Genomic DNA, 19,513 nt, shown 5'->3' on the forward strand with positions numbered 1-19,513 from the left:
TGGGCTGCCAGTGAGGTGCTAGGCTTTGAATAAAGTGGCACTTTATCGTCTTTGAGAAGCGATCAGAAGTGAGGAACAAAGACTTCAAAGTAAATTTAGACCAAATTCCCATATTGCTGTAATTTAAGTATTTGTTTGGCTTTCTCGTGCTTTGGATTAACCATCTTCTGTTAGAAGAACCGCCTGTCCTGTTCGGTGTCAGCAGGACGGTCATTCAGTAGTTCCCGGGTCAGGTACAGGAACTTTGCTTAGAAACCGAAGTTCTAAACTCAGAGAACAGTGACTTTTCATATAGTGTCTGAGAGGCATTTGAAATATTTGCTGATAATTCATGCAGAATCCTTCAGGAAAGCTCTAGAGATCTGGGCTAGGGTCCAAATTTTAAATTCCCTTGATTTGTAAAACTTACTTGACAGATTTTGGTATATACGCTCATACTTTCAGATGATATCTATAAAGTAAAATATACTTTTATATAGGACTAGCATGTAAATATTTCTGAAAATTGCTTTTATTAAGTTATCTGCCTTTCATTTATACGCTAGTGCATTGGTTTTTCTGTGGCTGCTGTAACAAGTGACCACAAACACGTTGTATATGTTAAAAGTGCAGAAATACATCCCCTCACAGTTTTGGAGACTGGAACTGTGAGATTCATGTGAAGACAGGGCTGCACTTCCTCTGAAAGGTCAAAAGAGAATCTGTTCTTAGCTTCGGGGTTGCAGGGAATCCTGGCTAGTGACTGCATCACTTCACCGTCCTGGTTCCTTTTTCTTCTGCCTTCTCTTCTGCTTCTTTAAATTGCCTTCAGCCTTCTTCTTGTAAAGATACTTGTGATTACATTTAGAGCCCACCCACAGACTTTCCCCATCACAAACTCTTTAAATTTGATCTAAAGATTTTTTCCATATAAGGAAATATTCAGAGGTTTTTTTTTTTTTTTTAAGAATTAGGACATAGGCATCTTTGGGTGGTAGGCTATTCAGCCTCCGCAGCAGGCATCACCTTGCCATGTGTATCCATATGGGTGGGTCCTGTAGTACTTTTCTCCCACTTTACCCTCGCTGTCAATCCAAGGGGAGGTGGACAGCCTGCCGGGACAGTGTTAATCCACAAACCCTGATGTCTTCACTCTGCTAGATAGTTCTATCTAGCTATAGAACTAGCTATGTGAAGGGTTTACAACCCACACCATGTGTGTATTGGGCTGGAGGGAGAGAGAAATCATCCAAAGATCAATACTTGATGTCTTGCTCAGGCATTCCCCATCCTATTTACTGAATCTGGAGCTCACTGATTCAGCTAGACCAGAGAGTACAGGACTCCTTCTCATAGCTACTGGAGTTAGAGCTGCATCCTCCATACATGGCATTTTTTTTTAAATGTAGGTGCTAAGGATACTAATTGAAGTCCCCTCTGCTTAGATGATACAAACTTTATTAACTGAGCCATCTTCCCAGGCCCAAGTGGTATTTTGTTAAGCTGTAGCCTGCACCTCCAGTTTTCGCCACTCACATGGCCGATACATTTGATTATAAGTGGACTGAGAATACAGGCCATCTTAGCAAGCGTTTCCTCACCAGCACAGGTCCTTGAAGCTTGTGTCCTAGCAACAGTGACTCTTCTGTGAAGCTTATCTTTTAAGACTAGATTACATGCCTCTTTTCCAAGTACATGGGAAGTAGAGAAGTTCAAGATCATTCTCAGCTATGAAGTGAGTTGGGGAACAACTTGAGCTATGTGAGACCTGCCTCAAAAATGCAAAGGAAATCTTAGTTCTTAAGTGTCATGTTAGTGTGGATTGGCAGAGAATCACCTGGTGTCTCTCTTCCTGTGCACCAGAAAGACAGTAAACGAGTAAAGGTGATAGTATAGATTGGGCAACCCTTGTCCAAATGCTTGGTCCAAAAATGTTTCAGACATTTTTCATGTATTGGAGCATTTTTACATAAAATATTCAATGTTTGCCTGTCTTACATGTGATCTTGGGAAAGAATCCAAATCTGAGTAGGAAATTAATTTTTTTTTTCTGGTAGACATTATGCACTGTCTGAAGGCATGCTTTCAGAGGACTTAAAATAATTTTTGTTCATAACTTTTTGTTTACCATTTTTGAGAAAAGCCTCACTATATAGCTCAGGGTGACCCTGAAATTTTTATTAGTTCAGGCTTATCTGAAACTTACGGTTAACCTTTTTTAGCCTCCCTTGTGCTGTGTTATAGATATACAATACCTCTCCGGGTCTAAAACTAAGTTTCATGGTGTAGACATTTCCATTTGTGGCATTGTGTTAGGGTTTTAAGATCTTCTCATTTGGAGCTCTTGTGGTTTGTTTGTTTGTTTGGGGGGAGGGTGTTTTTTTGTTTTTTTTTATTGTTTGGCTTTTTGATTAAAGAGTTACACTGGTTACTTTCCTTGTCACTTTGACAAAATTTGTAGTTTCAGTGTATTTCTGCTAAATTTGGATGAGCATTGATAAGAGAATTTGCTATGAAAATAGTCTTTTTGCTGACAAATGTGACACTCAACCTTCTGAAGCCTGCCTTCCCTCATCTGATGAGTGGTCAATGGCAGCTGATCCTTCTCTCCCGTCTTAGAGTAGATAGTTTTTGTTGGACATTCAAGCTCTAACAGATCCGAGATTTTATTGAGAAAAAGTTCTAGCATCATAGGTTTTACTGGTTTTTTCTGTATTATTTTCTGTCGTGTCTTTACGTCTTAGAAATGCATTTGTCTTACCTTTATTTTGTCTTATTCTAATTAAAGCTTTTTCCTGGGTGGATGCTGTAGATGAGCAAATTGATCACAAGGGCTTTATTTGGGATACTGATTTTGGGAGGGCCAGGAAGGCTATGTGTGTTTTACCAAGCCCTTGGGAGGCTTTCTGTCTCCTTCATCATTACTATACATAGATATGAAGGTAGCACTCAATGAGCCATAGGGAAATAATGACCTTAGAATAATAAAAATCACTGAGTCAGTGGTGTAGAAACTTTGAAAATTATCCCAGGAAGCATTTCCGTATCTGACTTAATGCTCTCTTCCATGTGTCTGTTCAGGTAGTATAAGAGCAATCATATTTATTCCATTATTGAAGAGTGTGGCTACCCTTAAAGTCCATATTTATGAAGTTGGTTTTTAAATGAATGAAATAAAATGTGCTGCTTGTGTTCAATTATAGCCTAATTCTACTATACCAAGAAACAATGTACAGTACTGTACGTTATTTATAAAAGATAGCTTTTGCTTAGTGAATGTTTCTTTGTTTCACAAAATGCTCATTTTCCTCCCCTGTGAATTCTTCAGCTTCTAGAGACCAATCAGTTATGATATTCTGATTGTGAAGGCATGAGGAAGTTGCTCAAAATTTACTGACGCCTTTGACTTTACTCCTTTACTGAATTCAGCATATGGAACAGAATTAAAAATACTAATTTGATTTTATTTCCTCTGTTTACAGGCCTTGTACAATTCAATCAAGAATGAGAAGCTTGAATGGGCAGTGTGAGTATGTTTGATATTAGCTTTTTAAAAATGTGGGTTTTCACAGTACTGTAAATGAAGACTGCGTTTTTATTTCTGGGTGACCCAGACCCAAATAATCACACACAAACTATATTAATTACAACACTGCTTGACCAATGGCTTGGGTATATTTTTACCTAGCTCTAATATCTTAAATGAACCATTTCTATTATTTTATATTTTACCATGAGGCTCATGTTTGTTTTTTTTTTTTTACCTTTTGTTCTTGGGCAGCCACATGGTGTCTGTCTGACTCTGCCTTCTTTCCTCCTCTATCTCTGCTTAGATATCCCCCCTTGCTATATTCTGCCCTGCCATAGGCCTAAGATGCTTCTTTATTGACCAGTGGCAATAAAACATATTCACAGCATACAGAGGGGTATCCCATATCATTTCCCCCTTTTCTGTCTAAATAAAAAGGAATGTTTTTACTTTAACATAGTAAAATTACAAAAAACAAAACAGATACCAAGCAAGAATTGCAGTTACAATATTTTTTGTGAGTCTAAAGTTTCATATCTAATTTATCTTTTATCATACTAAGGAAAACTATAACTGTCTGTTATCATACTAAGCAAAACTATAACTGTCTTCAACTCCTTCAAAGACCCCCAGAAGAATATGATATTACCTAATAAAACAGGAAGTGCATTGTAAGCAACTTCTAAAACTCTAGATTTGACAGAGACATCTCGTTGCCTGGACCAGTTACCCAAAGTTCTTCTGTACCATTAGGGAATCCATCTTCAGCCTACAGGCCCAAAGTATCCAGCAGAATTTTTAGTGAAGCAGAAAATTTGAAAGACTATTTTGCCTATATTGGCAATTTGTCAGTCACTTTCTTCTGTGTCCTGCAGAATGTCTGACAGACTCTTTCATGAAGCAGAAACCCTGAAAGATTGCCTCACCTTCTTTTGGCAAGTTCAGCAGTCAATTTTCTGTGGGCCCTACATGTCTGATTTATACAGCATGCCATCAAGCAGTGCAGGCAAGAGCAGTTTCTTGTCCAAATGGCAAGCCTTGTCACGTTGAAAACAAATTTCATAGAGTTTCTTCAGTGCCCATCAGCTTCTCTGAAGTAATTTGTGTTGCTAAAAGCAGACATGCCTCATTGTTGAGATAAGCCTACGTTCTTAAAACCTTCTAGATGCCATATTCTGTAGGTCTTTGAAGTGTTGAAGATTATCTAACTGAAATATATCTCTGTATATCAAGAAAACCTAATTAGCATAATTAAAAGTTTGGTTATTACAGATGACTATTAACCTGTAAACAAGACTAGACATGTACATATACACAATATCATATCCCCCTTATTTTTTTCAGCAATTGACTGTGTCCATTAATCATTTATAATCAACACCTTTGAAATGAAAACAAACATTTATAAACAATCATTTTGGGAATTTGAACATAGTTTTTTCCCGAACTGCTTCCTGCTTTCTGTTGTGCAAAGTAATTTTAAGCTTCATGGAGGCCTTTTGGGGAGTCTTGTTCCATCAAACCACATTAGCCTGGAAGGAATCCACAGGTTCCCATCCTCTGTGAAAACAAAAGCAGAACCTCTTTACCAAAGTGACAGATTCTTAGACTCAATTTTTGAAGTCAAGATAACTTAAAATAAGTCAAGATAACTTAAAAATGTTGTTTAGATTAGCGGGCCCCAGAATCAAATATTTTTCAGCAGTTAACTCATTAACAGTCAAAAATACAAAGAAAATGCAATAATACACATAATCCAGACTCTCTGTGTATTTTCCATCTTTTTAATATTTATTTTATTATCTTTACTTCTTAAATCTTTGATTGTCTATACTCTTTTATATTACTTTTATTTTCTCTTTAAAGACTTTGTTTTGTTTTTTAAAACTATTTCTTTCTATAACTGCCTGTACCCTTTTTCCTTTTTTTACCTAGCCTACATACATTTTTAAAACACATTATGACCCATCTAGAGGTTTATTTTTGTCTGAATCTGTCTTCTTTATTGTATATCTGTAATCCTTTTTTGATCACTGTGATAGGGGAGTTCAACCAATCACATTCTGTTCATGGGGCATGTTGCCCTAAGGCAAAAGTTTACCTATAAACCTGGCGGGTGAAAGCCCCCATCCTCTCTCTCCCTCTCGACCTGGCCTGAATCCAGATTTCCATACGGGTGGGACTCTGTCTAAGTTTTTCCTTCTGTTTTATTAAAGCTGTATCTTTTGTAAGATAGTCTGGGGACTTTTCATTACCAATTGCCCTTCATCTTCATCACTGCTTTAAACTCGTAAGCAGGCATGGCAAGGACTAGAGCAACTACTTTGTCTGTTTGTTTTACCCTGCTCAGCTTTTCAACATGGCCGAGGTCCATTTACCTCCAGCTCCAGGAGCCATGTTTACCACCCTACTCTGGGGAGGAATTGGCCCATGAAGCCACCAAGTAACTTGCAGCAGGCTGCCCACAAACCCCACTTAAGTATTTTATAACAGGACCTCCCAAAAGAACCAGAGCCATTTGATCTTCAACATGTACCAGGAAGCTTCCTCTTAAAGGAGCCTCACAGTTTTTGCTGCTACAGCTGAGTCAGGAAGCCTTCTCTTAAAGCAGCTGTGCCTCTGCTCGCTGTCAGCAAACAGAGCCTACCTGAAAATACACAGCTACCAAGAAAACCCCAATTGACTCCCACTTTTATGGGTCTAGAAGTCCTTTTTCCTAAAAGCTTACTTAGGCTTTATGTGGATATTCTTGTCAAACATTTGGGCGCCATTTGGAAATGAAGACTACACTTTGGTTTACAGGCTGCCCAGACCCAAATAATCACACAGAAACTTAATTACAACCCTGCTTGACTGATAACTTGGGCGTATTTCTAGCTAGCTCTTACACCTTAAATTAACCCATTTCTATTATTTTATATTTTACCACGAGACTCGTGATTTGTTATCTTTTGCTTCTTGGACAGCTACATGCCATCTGCCTGACTCTGCCTTCTTTCCTCCTCTATTTCTGCTTAGATATCCCCCCTTGCTATATTCTGCCCTGTCATAGCCCCATAAGCTTCTTTATTAACCAGTGGTAATGAAACATGTTCACAGCACACAGAGGGGAATCCCACATCACACTACCTTTCTTTATGCCTTGCATGTGGTTTTAGAGACTTATGTATGCATAGCTAGTTCTTATTTTTTGTCAGTTGTCTTACCTGCTTTATATGAAATCTGAGTAAACCCTGAGAACTCTGTTACTCTTGGTGGTGGTGGTGTTTGTTAGTTAGCATCCTTCTTTTGCTCTGACCTAAAAGCAATTAGTTACCTTATAATGAATCTTTGAAAATTGTGCTTATGCCAAAACCTAAAATACATGGTGTGTGTATCTTCTGCTTATTTGAGTTCTTCTCTTGCTGTCATCAAAAATCAAGGGAGGCCAATCTTGTTTATTAAGACACTAGTCTACTGTGACATGAATCAATATTAATAAAAAGAAAAAAGATTGCATGTGTAGATAAACTTGAGAAATGATTAAGCTAAGCTACCCATTTGTTTTAAACTTCAAGTTTAGAACATTACACATTCTTAATAATCTCTCAAGATATTGCATATTATTAACAGTCTCTAAAAGAAAAAATGATTGTGAATCTGCTTGACAGTAAAATATACTGTTTCAGGGTATATGCTTTAGGAAATACTGTTTAGATAAATACTACTTAACTTTACATAAGCAAATAATACTTTCTTGTTACATTTTCACTAATATACAATTAAAAAATTTTTAAAAATAATTATTAGGTTTGCTGTTGAGATGGCTTAGCTGGTGAGAGAGAACTTGTTCTTATTCTCCAAGTTGTTCTGTGAACTCCACATGTACCATGACAGTCTGGTGATCATACATCTTCTCCTAATGACCCCCCCACATACATACACATAGTGAGTTTTAAAAGTCAATATCATTTGAATTATTCCACTAATTCCAGGCCATATATTGCTTTTGTAAGTGACTCTATTTAGGAATTTAATATTTGCAAGTGTAATCACTTGTATTCTGTATTTATACATGATAAAGCTCACTTAAAAGCAATGTATCATTTCGAGGAGTTCCTATAACATTCACAACAATCATGGTTGAAACCACTTGCTGTTCCTACAGAGAAGAGAGTTCAGTTCCCAGTGCTAGCAGGGTATTCACAACCATAGCTCTAGTTCCAGAAGACTCTACACTGTCTTCTGACCTCCAGCGGCACCAAACATCCTATGCAGGACCCCACATTGTGGAGTCAGATCTGAGTATGAATTTCCTCTTCAGTAGACCAAGTTAATGTCAGTGATTGCATCTCAGGTGACTTACTGAGGACCCAGGAGAATTCTGCAGCACTAACCATAAAATAGATTGCGCTTCGGTTCACACTTAATGCTGTAGCTAGGAAAGCTCAGGTTCTACTTTTTTTCTCTCCTTTTCTGCTTTGTATCCCTACTCCATATGCTTGGCTATATGATGCAGGAGAATTGTCTGTATTCTGTCAATCATATTTTAATAAAACACTGATTGGCCAGGCAGGCAGTATAGGCGGGAAAGCCAGACAGGAAGTAGAGGTGGAGCAAAGAGACTGGGAGTATTCAGGAAAGCAGGAAGCTCCCTCCCCAGTTCTGCCCAGACCACCGGAGAGGAAAGATGTAAGCTGCCCAGCTGGAAAAGGTACTGAGCCATTATGGCTGACATAGACAATGATAATGGATTAATATAAGTTACAAGGACTAATAAGAAGCCTGACCTAATGGGCCAATCAGTTTATAACCTAATGTAGACTCTGATTTCTTTGGGACTTGCCGGCTGTGGGGTACCGGAAGGGACAGAAACCCCAAGAAGCCGGCCCGTCATGTTATAGCTATATACTACTGGTTTGTGTTTTATAAAGAAGAAAATTAAGGCACCGTGGTCATTAATTATTTTTTAATATTCTACAAAACAAAGAAGTTGGATAGAATCACCAAGGGTAACTTTCCAGTCTGGTATCCTGTTTTAGAATTTTACTTTATGTGAACATCTCCTAGGCGATTTTTCTGTGTAAATAAAATTGCTGTTGTATAGAGTGACTATAAAACCTAGAAGGGAAGGTAATGGGGGTGGGTGAAGCTGTGTGGAGAAAGACAGGTAACTGTCCTAGTTAGTTTTGTGCTGCTGTGATAAACACCGCACGTCCATCAGCTTGTGATGGGAAGGTCTGTCTCAGGCTGCAGTTTACAGTACTGCTGAAAGCTGTTGAAACCAGTGCTGGTAGAATACTTCAGAAAGCAGTTCTGGACCTCAGCCTTATGGAATCCACTAGAGCACGCTGTTTTTCCTAAATAATTGTGTTGCTTCACATGTAGAGCTGCACCACAGTGCCCTTCTGACTCTTTATACCTCTCTCTGACTCATTTTCCACTTCTTATGCATGTGTGCCTGTCTTTACCTCCCTAAGTTCAACACTACAATTATCTCTTGAGATCATTGTTCTCCTTCACCCCTTAAACTTTATCTGCTAACTCTGTACAAATACTCCCTCAACAAATGGAGTTCTGCCTGCTTTCCTGAGTCTCAGTTACCTTTACATTGTGCTGCAGGGATTTGGGCCAGCACTTGCATGCACCATCTCTTTCTGGCTGTTATAGTATATTCATTACTGTTATAGACACTAGTAACGTCCTGCTTACCTGGGTTTTGACTTCTACATCACCTTTGACTTCACCCACAGCTTCTCTAGACCTGGCTTTCAGTAATGTCCTTCCCTTCGATCATGCTGCTGCCACTCATACTTATTGAAGCATGCATCCTCTATGTCTCCTAAGCAAATGTGTGTATGCCTGTCTCTTGTTTCTTTCTTCTACATTAACCTGATCAAAGCATCCCTATGCTGTAAAACTTCAAGTAGGCCACACACATTCTGTCTGTTACCTATTTTATTAAAGTGTTGTCTTCACACAGTCCTCCTTTCAACTAAGCACAGTTACTAGTACTTGGCCCATGGCTTTTTCACTTTCTGTCCTTTTTCTGCCTGGAACCTTACCCCCAAATCCATTACAGCTCAGCTTATATGACACACATTCCTTTACATCTTTCCTGGTCTTGCCCACCAGAAATGTTCTCCATTTTACTTTATGTGATAGCACTATCAGTTTATACTCTCCAGTATAGCTACTTTGAGTAAAATTTTATTAAATTCCAGGTTCCTTGAGGAAATGAAACATGTCTGATTTCTCCCTATATTCCCAGCTTTGCCTACCGTAATGCCTGTGTGTAGTGGAGATTCCATAAAAGGCTATCTGAAAGGTTGACTGTATATATGTGTTCAGAACATAAGCAAAGGATGCTGCTGCTGTGGAATTTGTAAGGTAGTGCACACTTGAGTGGTAATTTCTGTGATGTTGATGTCAGAGCCTTAGAGGAGACAGACATGTAGAATTTTGGACTGCTATACTAGCTAAGGGGATCTCAGCTGTTACATACAAGGAAATATCTGAGGGAATCCTCTCCTTGGGAATGTGAGTGACAGAAAAAGGACATGTCAATTAAGTAACAAACAGTATTCCCATTATGTTATTTTTAAAATGTGACTAAAGTTTTACTAAATAATTTTTCTTTTGTAAATGTATGTACAAGGTTGGAGGAGTACATTGCTCTAGCATAGTACCTTCTTTCTCTGTGTGAGGAAAATAGAAATCAAGAAACATTCACTCATAGGTCCAAAGACACGAAGCTGGTACTATGGCAAAGCCAGGTTTTGTTTCCTCTGATGCCAAGCCTGGCTTCCCTATAGGTACGTAGTTCTATGACAGTCCTTATTGGAGAGCAGACGTCATGTCTGAACGCTTTTGTATCAGAGAGCTTTACATTGGTGTATGAGTCCCATTAGATGCTCATAGAATTGCAGGTGTTGCCAGGAAGCTAGTGTGGGTTCAACCTCTCGCTGTTCCATTCTGTAAGTCCTTCTGGGCCTGGCCACGTGTAGAGTACAAGAGACAGATGTGACTGTGGCACAGGTCTGCTCCTAATAAGGACAAAGTGTGAAAGGAGGAGAGGCCGCTGCAAGAATGAAAATGTAAAAATTGTAGTGAAGTAGGCACAGAGTTGTCTGGCTGCTGGAAAGAACTCAACCACCGTAACAGAAAAAATACCATTTCTCTGTCTCCATCCCTTTGCTCAGTTGCTTGTTATTCATCAAGCACATATTTGTTGAACTGCTTTGTCCTATGAGGAATGCTGGGAATTCAGAAAGAACAAAAGTCTATACACCACTGTGACATTTTCCTTAGGTTTAAATCAATTCAGAGTTCAAGTTTACAAAAATCAAAATAGAGAGTAGGAGAGAGATAAGACGACCTTTATAACTAATTCTAGACTTGTTTAAAATATACTCACAGGAGGATCTTCAGAGAATACAGCTAACAATGTGGCAAAGTTAAAAAAATAGTACTCCGCAGGAAAAAAAATAATGAATGTAATGCCTTAACCTGAATGATTTTTGTTATAGCTATATGTCATCTGTATTTAAGAATGTCAAGGACTTTAATCCCAGCACGCGGGAGGCAGGGGCAGGCGGATCTCTGTGAGTTCGAGGCCAGCCTGGTCTACAAGAGCTAGTTGCCGGACAGGCACCAAAAGCTACAGAAACCCTGTCTCAGAAAAAAAAAAAGAATGTCAAGGAGTCTTCTACAAAATGTGTGTCCCTGATGTGTGTACCTGGTCTCACTTTAATGAAGTCACAATATAACCCATTTTCAGTACAGAGCCGCTCGGTTATACTCTGTTCTCCGTACTTGGCTCCTGCTCCTCATTTTGAGTCTTGTCTGCCCTATAATAGTGAATTGTCCTGGCTTGTTCTGTGGTGTAGCGGACACTGGACTTTTTCTGTCCCTCTTCATCTATTAGACTACCCCTGCACGTTTCAAAGAGCAACCATTAAAGTCCACTTCTTTATTGTGAACTTTAAATGTGGCTGTTCTTTCTGATACCATTGTTGCTCAGAGACTAATGTGCTGATACCAGAAAATGGAAAAACTTTCACAACTTCTTCCCACTTCTTTACTACTAGATCTAACATGTATGTGTGTGTGTATGTGAGTATGGTGTGTTGTATGATTGTGTGTATGTGTGATATATGTCAATGATGTGTGTGTGGATATGTGGATGTAGTATGTGGTGTGACTATGTGTGTATGTGTGATATGTATGTATGATATGAGTATGTGTATGTGTTTATGGGGTGTGTGGTATGAGTGTATGTGGAATGAGTTGTATGACCATGTGATATAAATGTTTGTGAGTCTGTGTATGGTGTAAGTGTATTGTGTTGTATGCTATGTGTCTCTTGTGGGTGTATGTTTGTGGTATGAGTGTGTGTGTGCTTTAAGTGTGTGTGTATAGTATGAGTGTATGTGTGTATATGGAGTGAGTGAGTGAGTGAGTGTGTGAGTGAATGTGAGTGCCTGTGTACATGTGTGTTTGATAGAGTGCATGTGTGGTGTGTGTATGTGTGGTATGTCTATACCATGCACACACATGCTCAGGGAAGGGGTATCGCCTGTCTTGTCTGTAACTCTTTTCTGAGAGGAAGCTTGAGGGAGGGAGAGGACGTGCGGCAGCTTGCTACCTGTCCTTGTGGCTGATCACTTTAATTCTGTATCCCACCTAAGGGTCTGGACTGAAATTGATTATTGCTTCCATTTTTCTGTGTCTCTTGAAGTCTTTTTCCAAGAAATGAATCCTTAGAGCTCCTTTGTTCTTGTTTTTTTAAAAAAAATTCCTTTTAATATTTTACTTAGCTGGGTGTTGATTCTAATTTTCAGTAATAATGCAAAATAATTAAAATGTAATTTCTGTTGCTCTGTGGGAAATAGCCATCCTCTAAGAACAAATCATTTTGTTTTGCCCAAGACACCTTTTTTTTCTACTTCAGACTGACTTAGATGTGTCACCTTTACTTATGAAGATGAGTTCCTCTCATTTAAGGTTTTAGTTTAATAATTTTTCCATGAAATTCTCCCTCTGGGCTTCCTCACTTCCACACATCAAATAATCCAGTAATAATAACTGAATTCCTTTGTCTGCCTTTGAGTTTAAGGTAGTGTTCTAAAGCTGGAGAGATAGTTTAGAGGTTAAGAGCACTGACTGCTCTTTTAGAGGACTCAGGTTCAATTCCTACCACCCAAATGACAGTTCTCAAATGTCTGTAACTCCAAGATCTGACACCCTCACTCATGCATATTTGCAGGTAAAACATCAACACACATAAAAATAAAGATAAATAAACTATTTTGAAATGTAGTGTTCTAAAGAAAAGTGTGCTTAGCATCATCAAAAAATCAGGTAATCAGTTAATTATATTTATAACAACAACAACCTGAATCTCCTGTAGCCCCGCTGGGCTTTTCCTGCTTCTGTAGCTGAGTGTAGCCTTGAAGTCCTGACCATCTCTCTCTGAATCTGGAGTGCCCGAATTATAGGCTTGCTTCACACACCCAGTTTCATAGAGAGCTGCAGATCAAACCCAGGGCCTCATGCCCGCTGGGCAAACACTCCACCAGTTAAACAATTCTCCATCCCTTTCTTGGAATATTTTTACCCTGAGATAAAGTTGTTTCCATGAAAAAGATAAATCACATTAGTTTCTTCTTTGTGTCATTGTTTTGGAGACGTCTGTTCATATTCCTGCCGTGGTACGTACTGCCTCATGCATCAATCACTTTTGGTAACATCAGTGTTCTAACATCAGTGTTACCACCGCAGCTTTAGAGGAGGTGCATGGTGTTTACATGCAGGATATTACTGCCAGAGAGGAGTGTGAGCAAAGCACCGTGACATACATGTGTGAAAATGTCATGATGAATCACATTAAGTCACATTATTTTGTACACTTAAGAGAAGATTAGTTGAATATTAAAAGAACAGATGGCATAATGATTAAAAATTGGCATTTAATTTAAGATTTGGGGCTGAAGGAAACATATCATCTGGAAATTTGCTATCTAGAATTGATTCTGAGCTTCAGTTGGTCTTTGAGTTTGAAGTAAATGAAGCTTCAGGGCAGATAATTAGAGAATTCCTCAGACAACTCTATAAAATGTCGTCTTATTATCCTAGATCATAGCCCACACTTCACATTTCTTCTCGAGGTGTTTTTTTCCCCACTTTCTCTCAGTGAAAATGGTGTCTTTTTCAAATGTTTATAATTCAAGCATATAGGAATCTGCAGTAATTTGTCACCAAATTCTTCCCTTTCAAATGGTAATTCAGAAGGGAAAGGGGAAAAAGAAACATTATGTGTTTCCTGTGTAAATACGTTCCCTGAGTGATTGGATTGAGATGGATCCTTGGAGTGTTTCAGGGTTTCATGTGAAGACAGCTGTAGCACAGAAAAAGCAGGCCTTGATAGAGAAGCTGTCTTTCCTCCACATCTTCAGGGGGAATATGCGAAGTCATCTGGTTGGTGACTAGATTGAGTGTGACTATAATGTCGCTACCCTACTTGTGCTAAAGCAATTTTAGAGTCACTGAAGCAAGAGAGATTCTGGGGCTAGAAGAAATGATTTTCTAATATTCTGATCATTTAGGATTCTACAACATTTATAGCATTTGCTAAGCTTTTGGTTTTTAGAGAAGAGTAATGTGAAAAGAAATACAATGAACATGATTTCTAAATGATCCACAGTGTGCTTAAGGTAACTAACTCTAGGCAACGAATGTGTTAGACAGTGTTTGTTTGGGTTTTATCGCTTACCTATCTCTGCATTTTAATATATACACTTGATGTCTTTTTCAAAAAAATCAGAAAAATTTGCCATATCAATAAGGCTAAAGGAAATTACTTGCCTATTACAAATTAAATGTTTTTTGGAAGTCTTTTACCAGGTTTGACTTTAGTGTATTTCCAAAGCCTTTTTCTTTAAAGACACACATAAAGGCCTCTTGTTATATTGTTCTCGTTATAATATAAATAGATTTTTATTTAGAAAGTGAGCTATGAGCCCCCATCTTCTTCACATCTGGCAGCATTCTTACTGATATTAAAGGGCACCCCCACAGAGCTTAACACTTTTAGATAAAGCACAAACCATGCTTTCACAATTTAAAGGTCTATGCCAAAACTAGCTATTTTTAGAAAATAAAATGCAATGTGTTTTATTCTTGCAGTAATGTTTTGAAGTTTATCTACATGCTTTGTATTTTATTTTTGGTAAGTGATGAGGGCAGATCCATTTCAAACTCCTCCTGCCTTATGGCATAAAATGTAGAACAACAGAGAACCCGTGATAAGTCATCACTGCTTTCGTTTATCTCCTGACTATCATCTGGCTTAATACATCTCAGTATCCAACTTAGTAATTTACTCTTGTATCAAACCACATTCACATGTTGTTTTAAAGTGTTTGGTTGACTATTTTAGAAACTCGTTTAAGTATAATTCCAGAGTTTTCTTTTAAATAAACTGTAAGATCTGACAATTACTACAATCCATTACCCCTTTTCTCCCACCCCAGAAGAGTCCTCATGCTGAGAAGCTGTCTTGTTTCACGGACAGTGCTCTGCACACAGCTCTGCTAGACCGTATATCGCCTTACTTCATCTCAGAGATGCTGCTCCCCGTGTGCTATTCACCCCACTACTTATTCTCATACGTTGTGGCTTCCTAGAGACTTCAGTGCTTGATTTGATTCTGGCATCTATCAAGCTGGCTCTGAGTATGTCACAAGGAACACATCCAGACGCTTTCTTCATGGAGGAGAATGGATGTTAGGCTGCCTGCTACCTGCTGTGTTCCACATGCGTTCCTGTAGGTGATATGAGGCCACAGTTAGGGACATCCTCTTGTAGTCCTGTGAGCTCTGTAACTTCTCCTTCTCCTGTCTGGATCGTGATTTTCAGAGAGATGATGACATCTAGCTTGTAGAGCGATTCTGAGATCATAAATTATGGCAATCACAGCTGTGACTTGGGATTTAGAGTGGGGTCTGGTACCCCGTTCCTTTCTTTGTTTCTGCTAGAGAAAATATATACAGAGCAAAGAGCTGTAAGCAATTGAGTTTTGCTCAAGCTACCAGATAGAGGGAATGAAAATGTACATTTCAAACCAAGGTGACTCTCTGCCCAACCTGTCGGGATAATTTGTAAAAATTGAAGGCACACAAGAACCTGTTACTTCATTAGTACAGACTCATTGACAGCCTGACATCAAATGCTGAAATTATAGAACACTCCCAACATATACACTGATTAAGGCATTACTCTGGCCTATAATTTTATTATTATTTAATATATGTTATATATTATTTAATATATTTATTTTATAATACATAACACATTTCTAGATATGAGAAAAATAAAGAGCATACTAAAAATCAGAAAACACAATTTGAATAGGCAGAGGCAGCATCAGAGACAGGGTCAACTAGTGTTAGAAAATTGGATTTGTCAGAGCCAGGACTTAAACGCTGCTTAAGATGCTAAGTACTGCAATGGATAAAGTAAGCAGCATGTGTGAGCAGATGGGAGATATTAGCAAAGAGATGGGAGTTCTAAGGGAAAAAAATGAAACTATATATTAAAAGACATGGTAGGGTGTTTGGGCCCATTAATAGTATAGACGTGTGTGAGAAAAGATTCTAAACTTGAGGATTTATCAGTAGGAACTTCTGAGCGTAGAAAAGAGGGTAGGGTCTAAGATTTAGAAAACGAACAGAGTACCTGAGAACTCAACAGCTATGGAGCGTGTAGCGTCCTGACTACATGTGGGAAAGAAGCAAGAGAGAAGGGAAAGAGTTAATGAATCAGTAACGACTGAGAATTTCCCACCAATGTCAAACAGCCAGCCACAGATCCAGATAGCTCAGAAGATATGAGGGAAAGTAAATTTAGGGAATGAGAGAGAACCTTACATCTTGGCATTTCATTTCAAGCTACAAAATAAACCATTTTAAATATAAATACGCCTAAGAGCTGAAGCAGCAGGATGGACTGAAACAAACTGTGGTAACTGGTACCGAGGAAAAGGACAGAGTAGCCGTGTCTGCTCAGCTGAGAAAACTGAAGAGAAGAAGAGGTGTGTGATGATGACAATAAGAGAGGAGTCTGTTCTCCAAAAAGCCCTAATAGACCTCAATGTGTGCATCTCACAAATGTCACCATGGGCGAACTGATAGATTCTAAACCTTACACATGACCTGGCTGATCCAGCAGACATAAAGTCAGAGTGCAGCACTGTGCAGTTCTCCTGCACCATCAATAGACTGGGTATAATTGATAGCTATTGGTGAATTCCTATAGTAACGGACATGTGGAATGTTAACATGAGAATGTTAGTCACATTCTCAGCCACAGTAAAATACGCACTAACAATTTTTTTAAGTGGAAAGTTTACATTTGCCCTCCGACTAAAATGGACTTAAGAGAAAAATCAACAACTAGATTGTAAAATCCAATAAAAATGTAGAGACTAAGCAGCATGCTCTTAAATAGACCATGAGAGCAATAACTCTGAAGAGAAATTTAAATGGTTTTAATCTAACGGGGAAAATAAAAACTCATCTTTTCATAATTTGTGTGCTGTGGTAAAAGTAATACTTCCTTACCTAGCTTGTGTATAGTAGAGAAAGAAAGGGGTTTCAAATCAGGGATTTAACGTTCTACATTAGGAAGCTGCAGCCGGGAGGGGAAAGATCAGTTAAAACCAAAAGTAGATTAAAAAAAAAAGACAAAGAAGTTAGTGTAGAAATTAATGAAATTGAGAACAGTAATTAAGAGAGTTAACTAAAAGCTAATTCTTTGAAAAGATGGATAAAATGCATAAGGTTTAACTAGTATTAACTAAGAAAAATTTAGGGCTTAAATTAACATTACTAATTTTAGATATGAAAGAAGAAATATAATTTTAAATCCTATGACATTTAAAGGCTTGTAAAGAGATGTTATAGACAGCTCTATGCCCACAGATTTGATGGGAACAAATTCTTTAAAGAAAATGTCAGTCAAAACTCATTGGCCAATATATATTAAAACAGTTGAATAAGTAATGTATTACCTTCTTAACCAGTATTACACCTAAATGGTGTTGCTGGTAAATCCTGCCAAACATTTATGGAGCAAATTTTCCTGCTTCTTATAATCTCTCCAAGAATATAGAAGTAAAGAGGAACAACAATACACATTCTCATATGCCCCAAGTGTTATAACCGCCAAACTGGATAAAGTCATTAAAGCAGAAACCAATGTGCCATGAGCACAATGTTAGAACCCTCAATATCACAGATCAGATAAAACCGTGAGTTAGTCTTGTAATGAGAAACTTAAGAGTTTGCCTGTTTCAGCGCATAAATGGGAGAAAATGATACCATTTCATCTCACCGTTGCTTCTCAGTATCAGTGGAAGCCCTGCCTAATGCAGCATGAGAAGCAAAGGTGTAGATGTGCAGATCTAGAAAACAAAGCACTGCTTGTGACAGCATGATTGCCTATGCAGAAAATCCAAAATAATTGGTGGGGAAAATTCGACATCTGTTCCAAATGAATAAATATAGCTCCGAAGTGTTACATTTAGGAATGATGTGAATACAGGTGGAAGACGATGGTTTCATATTTCTGTCATATGTGTTGATGGTGTAGAGATGTGAGATGGTGTAGAGAAAGGACGGCCTCTGGATAAGATCCAGGACAATGTGGAGATGGTGTGGAGAAAGGACCCCTCTAGATAAGATCCAGGACAGTGTGGGGATGGTGTGGAGAAAGGACCCCTCTGGATAAGATCCAGGACAGTGTGGGGATGGTGTGGAGAAAGGACCCCTCTGGATAAGATCCAGGAAAGGTCTCACAGTGTTGCTACAGTAAATAGCTCTTCTCTGGCAGCCATCACAGACCCAAGGAGTCCATGCTTAGGATGCAGACAGCAGCCCCCAGATGCACCAGCCTGTGTCTGGGAGCAGGCTGAGTTTTGCCCCAAGAGCCTGACAAGGCCATTCATGAACCTTTACAACACTAAAAGTACTTGTTTTCAGGATGGAATATTTGAGAACTTTCGTTCTTGGTGTTTTGTTTAGAAGTGCTGTTTCTGTACTCATGGTTTTCCTATTCGAATATACTTTAGTTTTTAATACCAAACTGCTATTATTTGTAACCCTCTCTAACACTCCTATCCACAAAAAGCATAACAGGTGCCACTAAAATGTCAAACAGTAAATTGCAAGAGTATGAGAACTAATTTGAAGTATTTCTATTTGATTCTATTTATCCAGAATATTGTTCTAATATATTATTATATATAATATTGTAATTACTTTTACACTGAGATTTTAGAAATTATACCAAAATTATGTTCATAAAATTGTGTGGTAATAAAATTTATTTAATGCTCTCTACTCTTTTTTCCTTTCACAATGTTCTATCCTTTCCTTTTCTTGTAATGATGTGATCTGTGGTTCACCTCACAGTGGTCACAAGTAACTGTAACCTCAGAGAAAGGACTGTTCACGTCTCTTGAGAAATAGGAGTCCCTGTGGACATTGGACCCTCTCAGATGATCTGAAAATATTGACAACATTATTTTAAGAGCTGTTTGTTCACCCTGGTAGTCCCTTGCTCCAAGTTTGATTGAATCATTGTTACCTGGTTTTGGTCTTGCTATCCATGCCTTTGGAGTCCACCCTAAGAACACTGGCTGGACTGATATGATGCTTGCCTTGTGTCAGGTCTTACTGTGCTTAGGCCCTTCATCCACTTGAGTAAAATGAGTGCTTGTTTTTCTTCTGATAAGGGTCTAGTTTCATCCTTTGCAAGATATTAGTCAAGTTTTCCAACACCGTTTCTTTTTAAAGAAGACTATCTTTTAGCTTGAGTTCTTACAGATTTTATCAAAATCAACTGGCTACAAATACTAGGATTTATTTTTAGCTTTCTATCCTACTCCATTGGTTGATATATCTGTCTGATTTTATTACTAATAACATCTGTTTTATTAAAATACCTTTATAATTTATAGTTGGA

General features: G+C 38.3%; 1 protein-coding gene across 5 annotated transcripts in view; it reads left to right on the forward strand.

Moving 5' to 3' along the window:
• The window catches only part of Psd3 (pleckstrin and Sec7 domain containing 3), a 536,277-nt gene that overhangs the window by 435,880 nt on the left and 80,884 nt on the right, over positions 1 to 19,513 (forward strand). For all 5 annotated transcript variants that reach the window (XM_085680348.2, XM_085680349.2, XM_085680350.2 and 2 more), the window contains one exon: positions 3,462 to 3,505. In XM_085680348.2, coding sequence (XP_085536474.2) covers positions 3,462 to 3,505 — 44 coding nt within the window. The remainder of the gene's footprint in view (positions 1 to 3,461; positions 3,506 to 19,513) is intronic.

This window comes from Myodes glareolus, chromosome 23 (assembly GCF_982192425.1).
Source record: "Myodes glareolus chromosome 23, mMyoGla1.1, whole genome shotgun sequence".
In the NCBI taxonomy this organism is placed as follows: Eukaryota; Metazoa; Chordata; class Mammalia; order Rodentia; family Cricetidae; genus Myodes; species Myodes glareolus.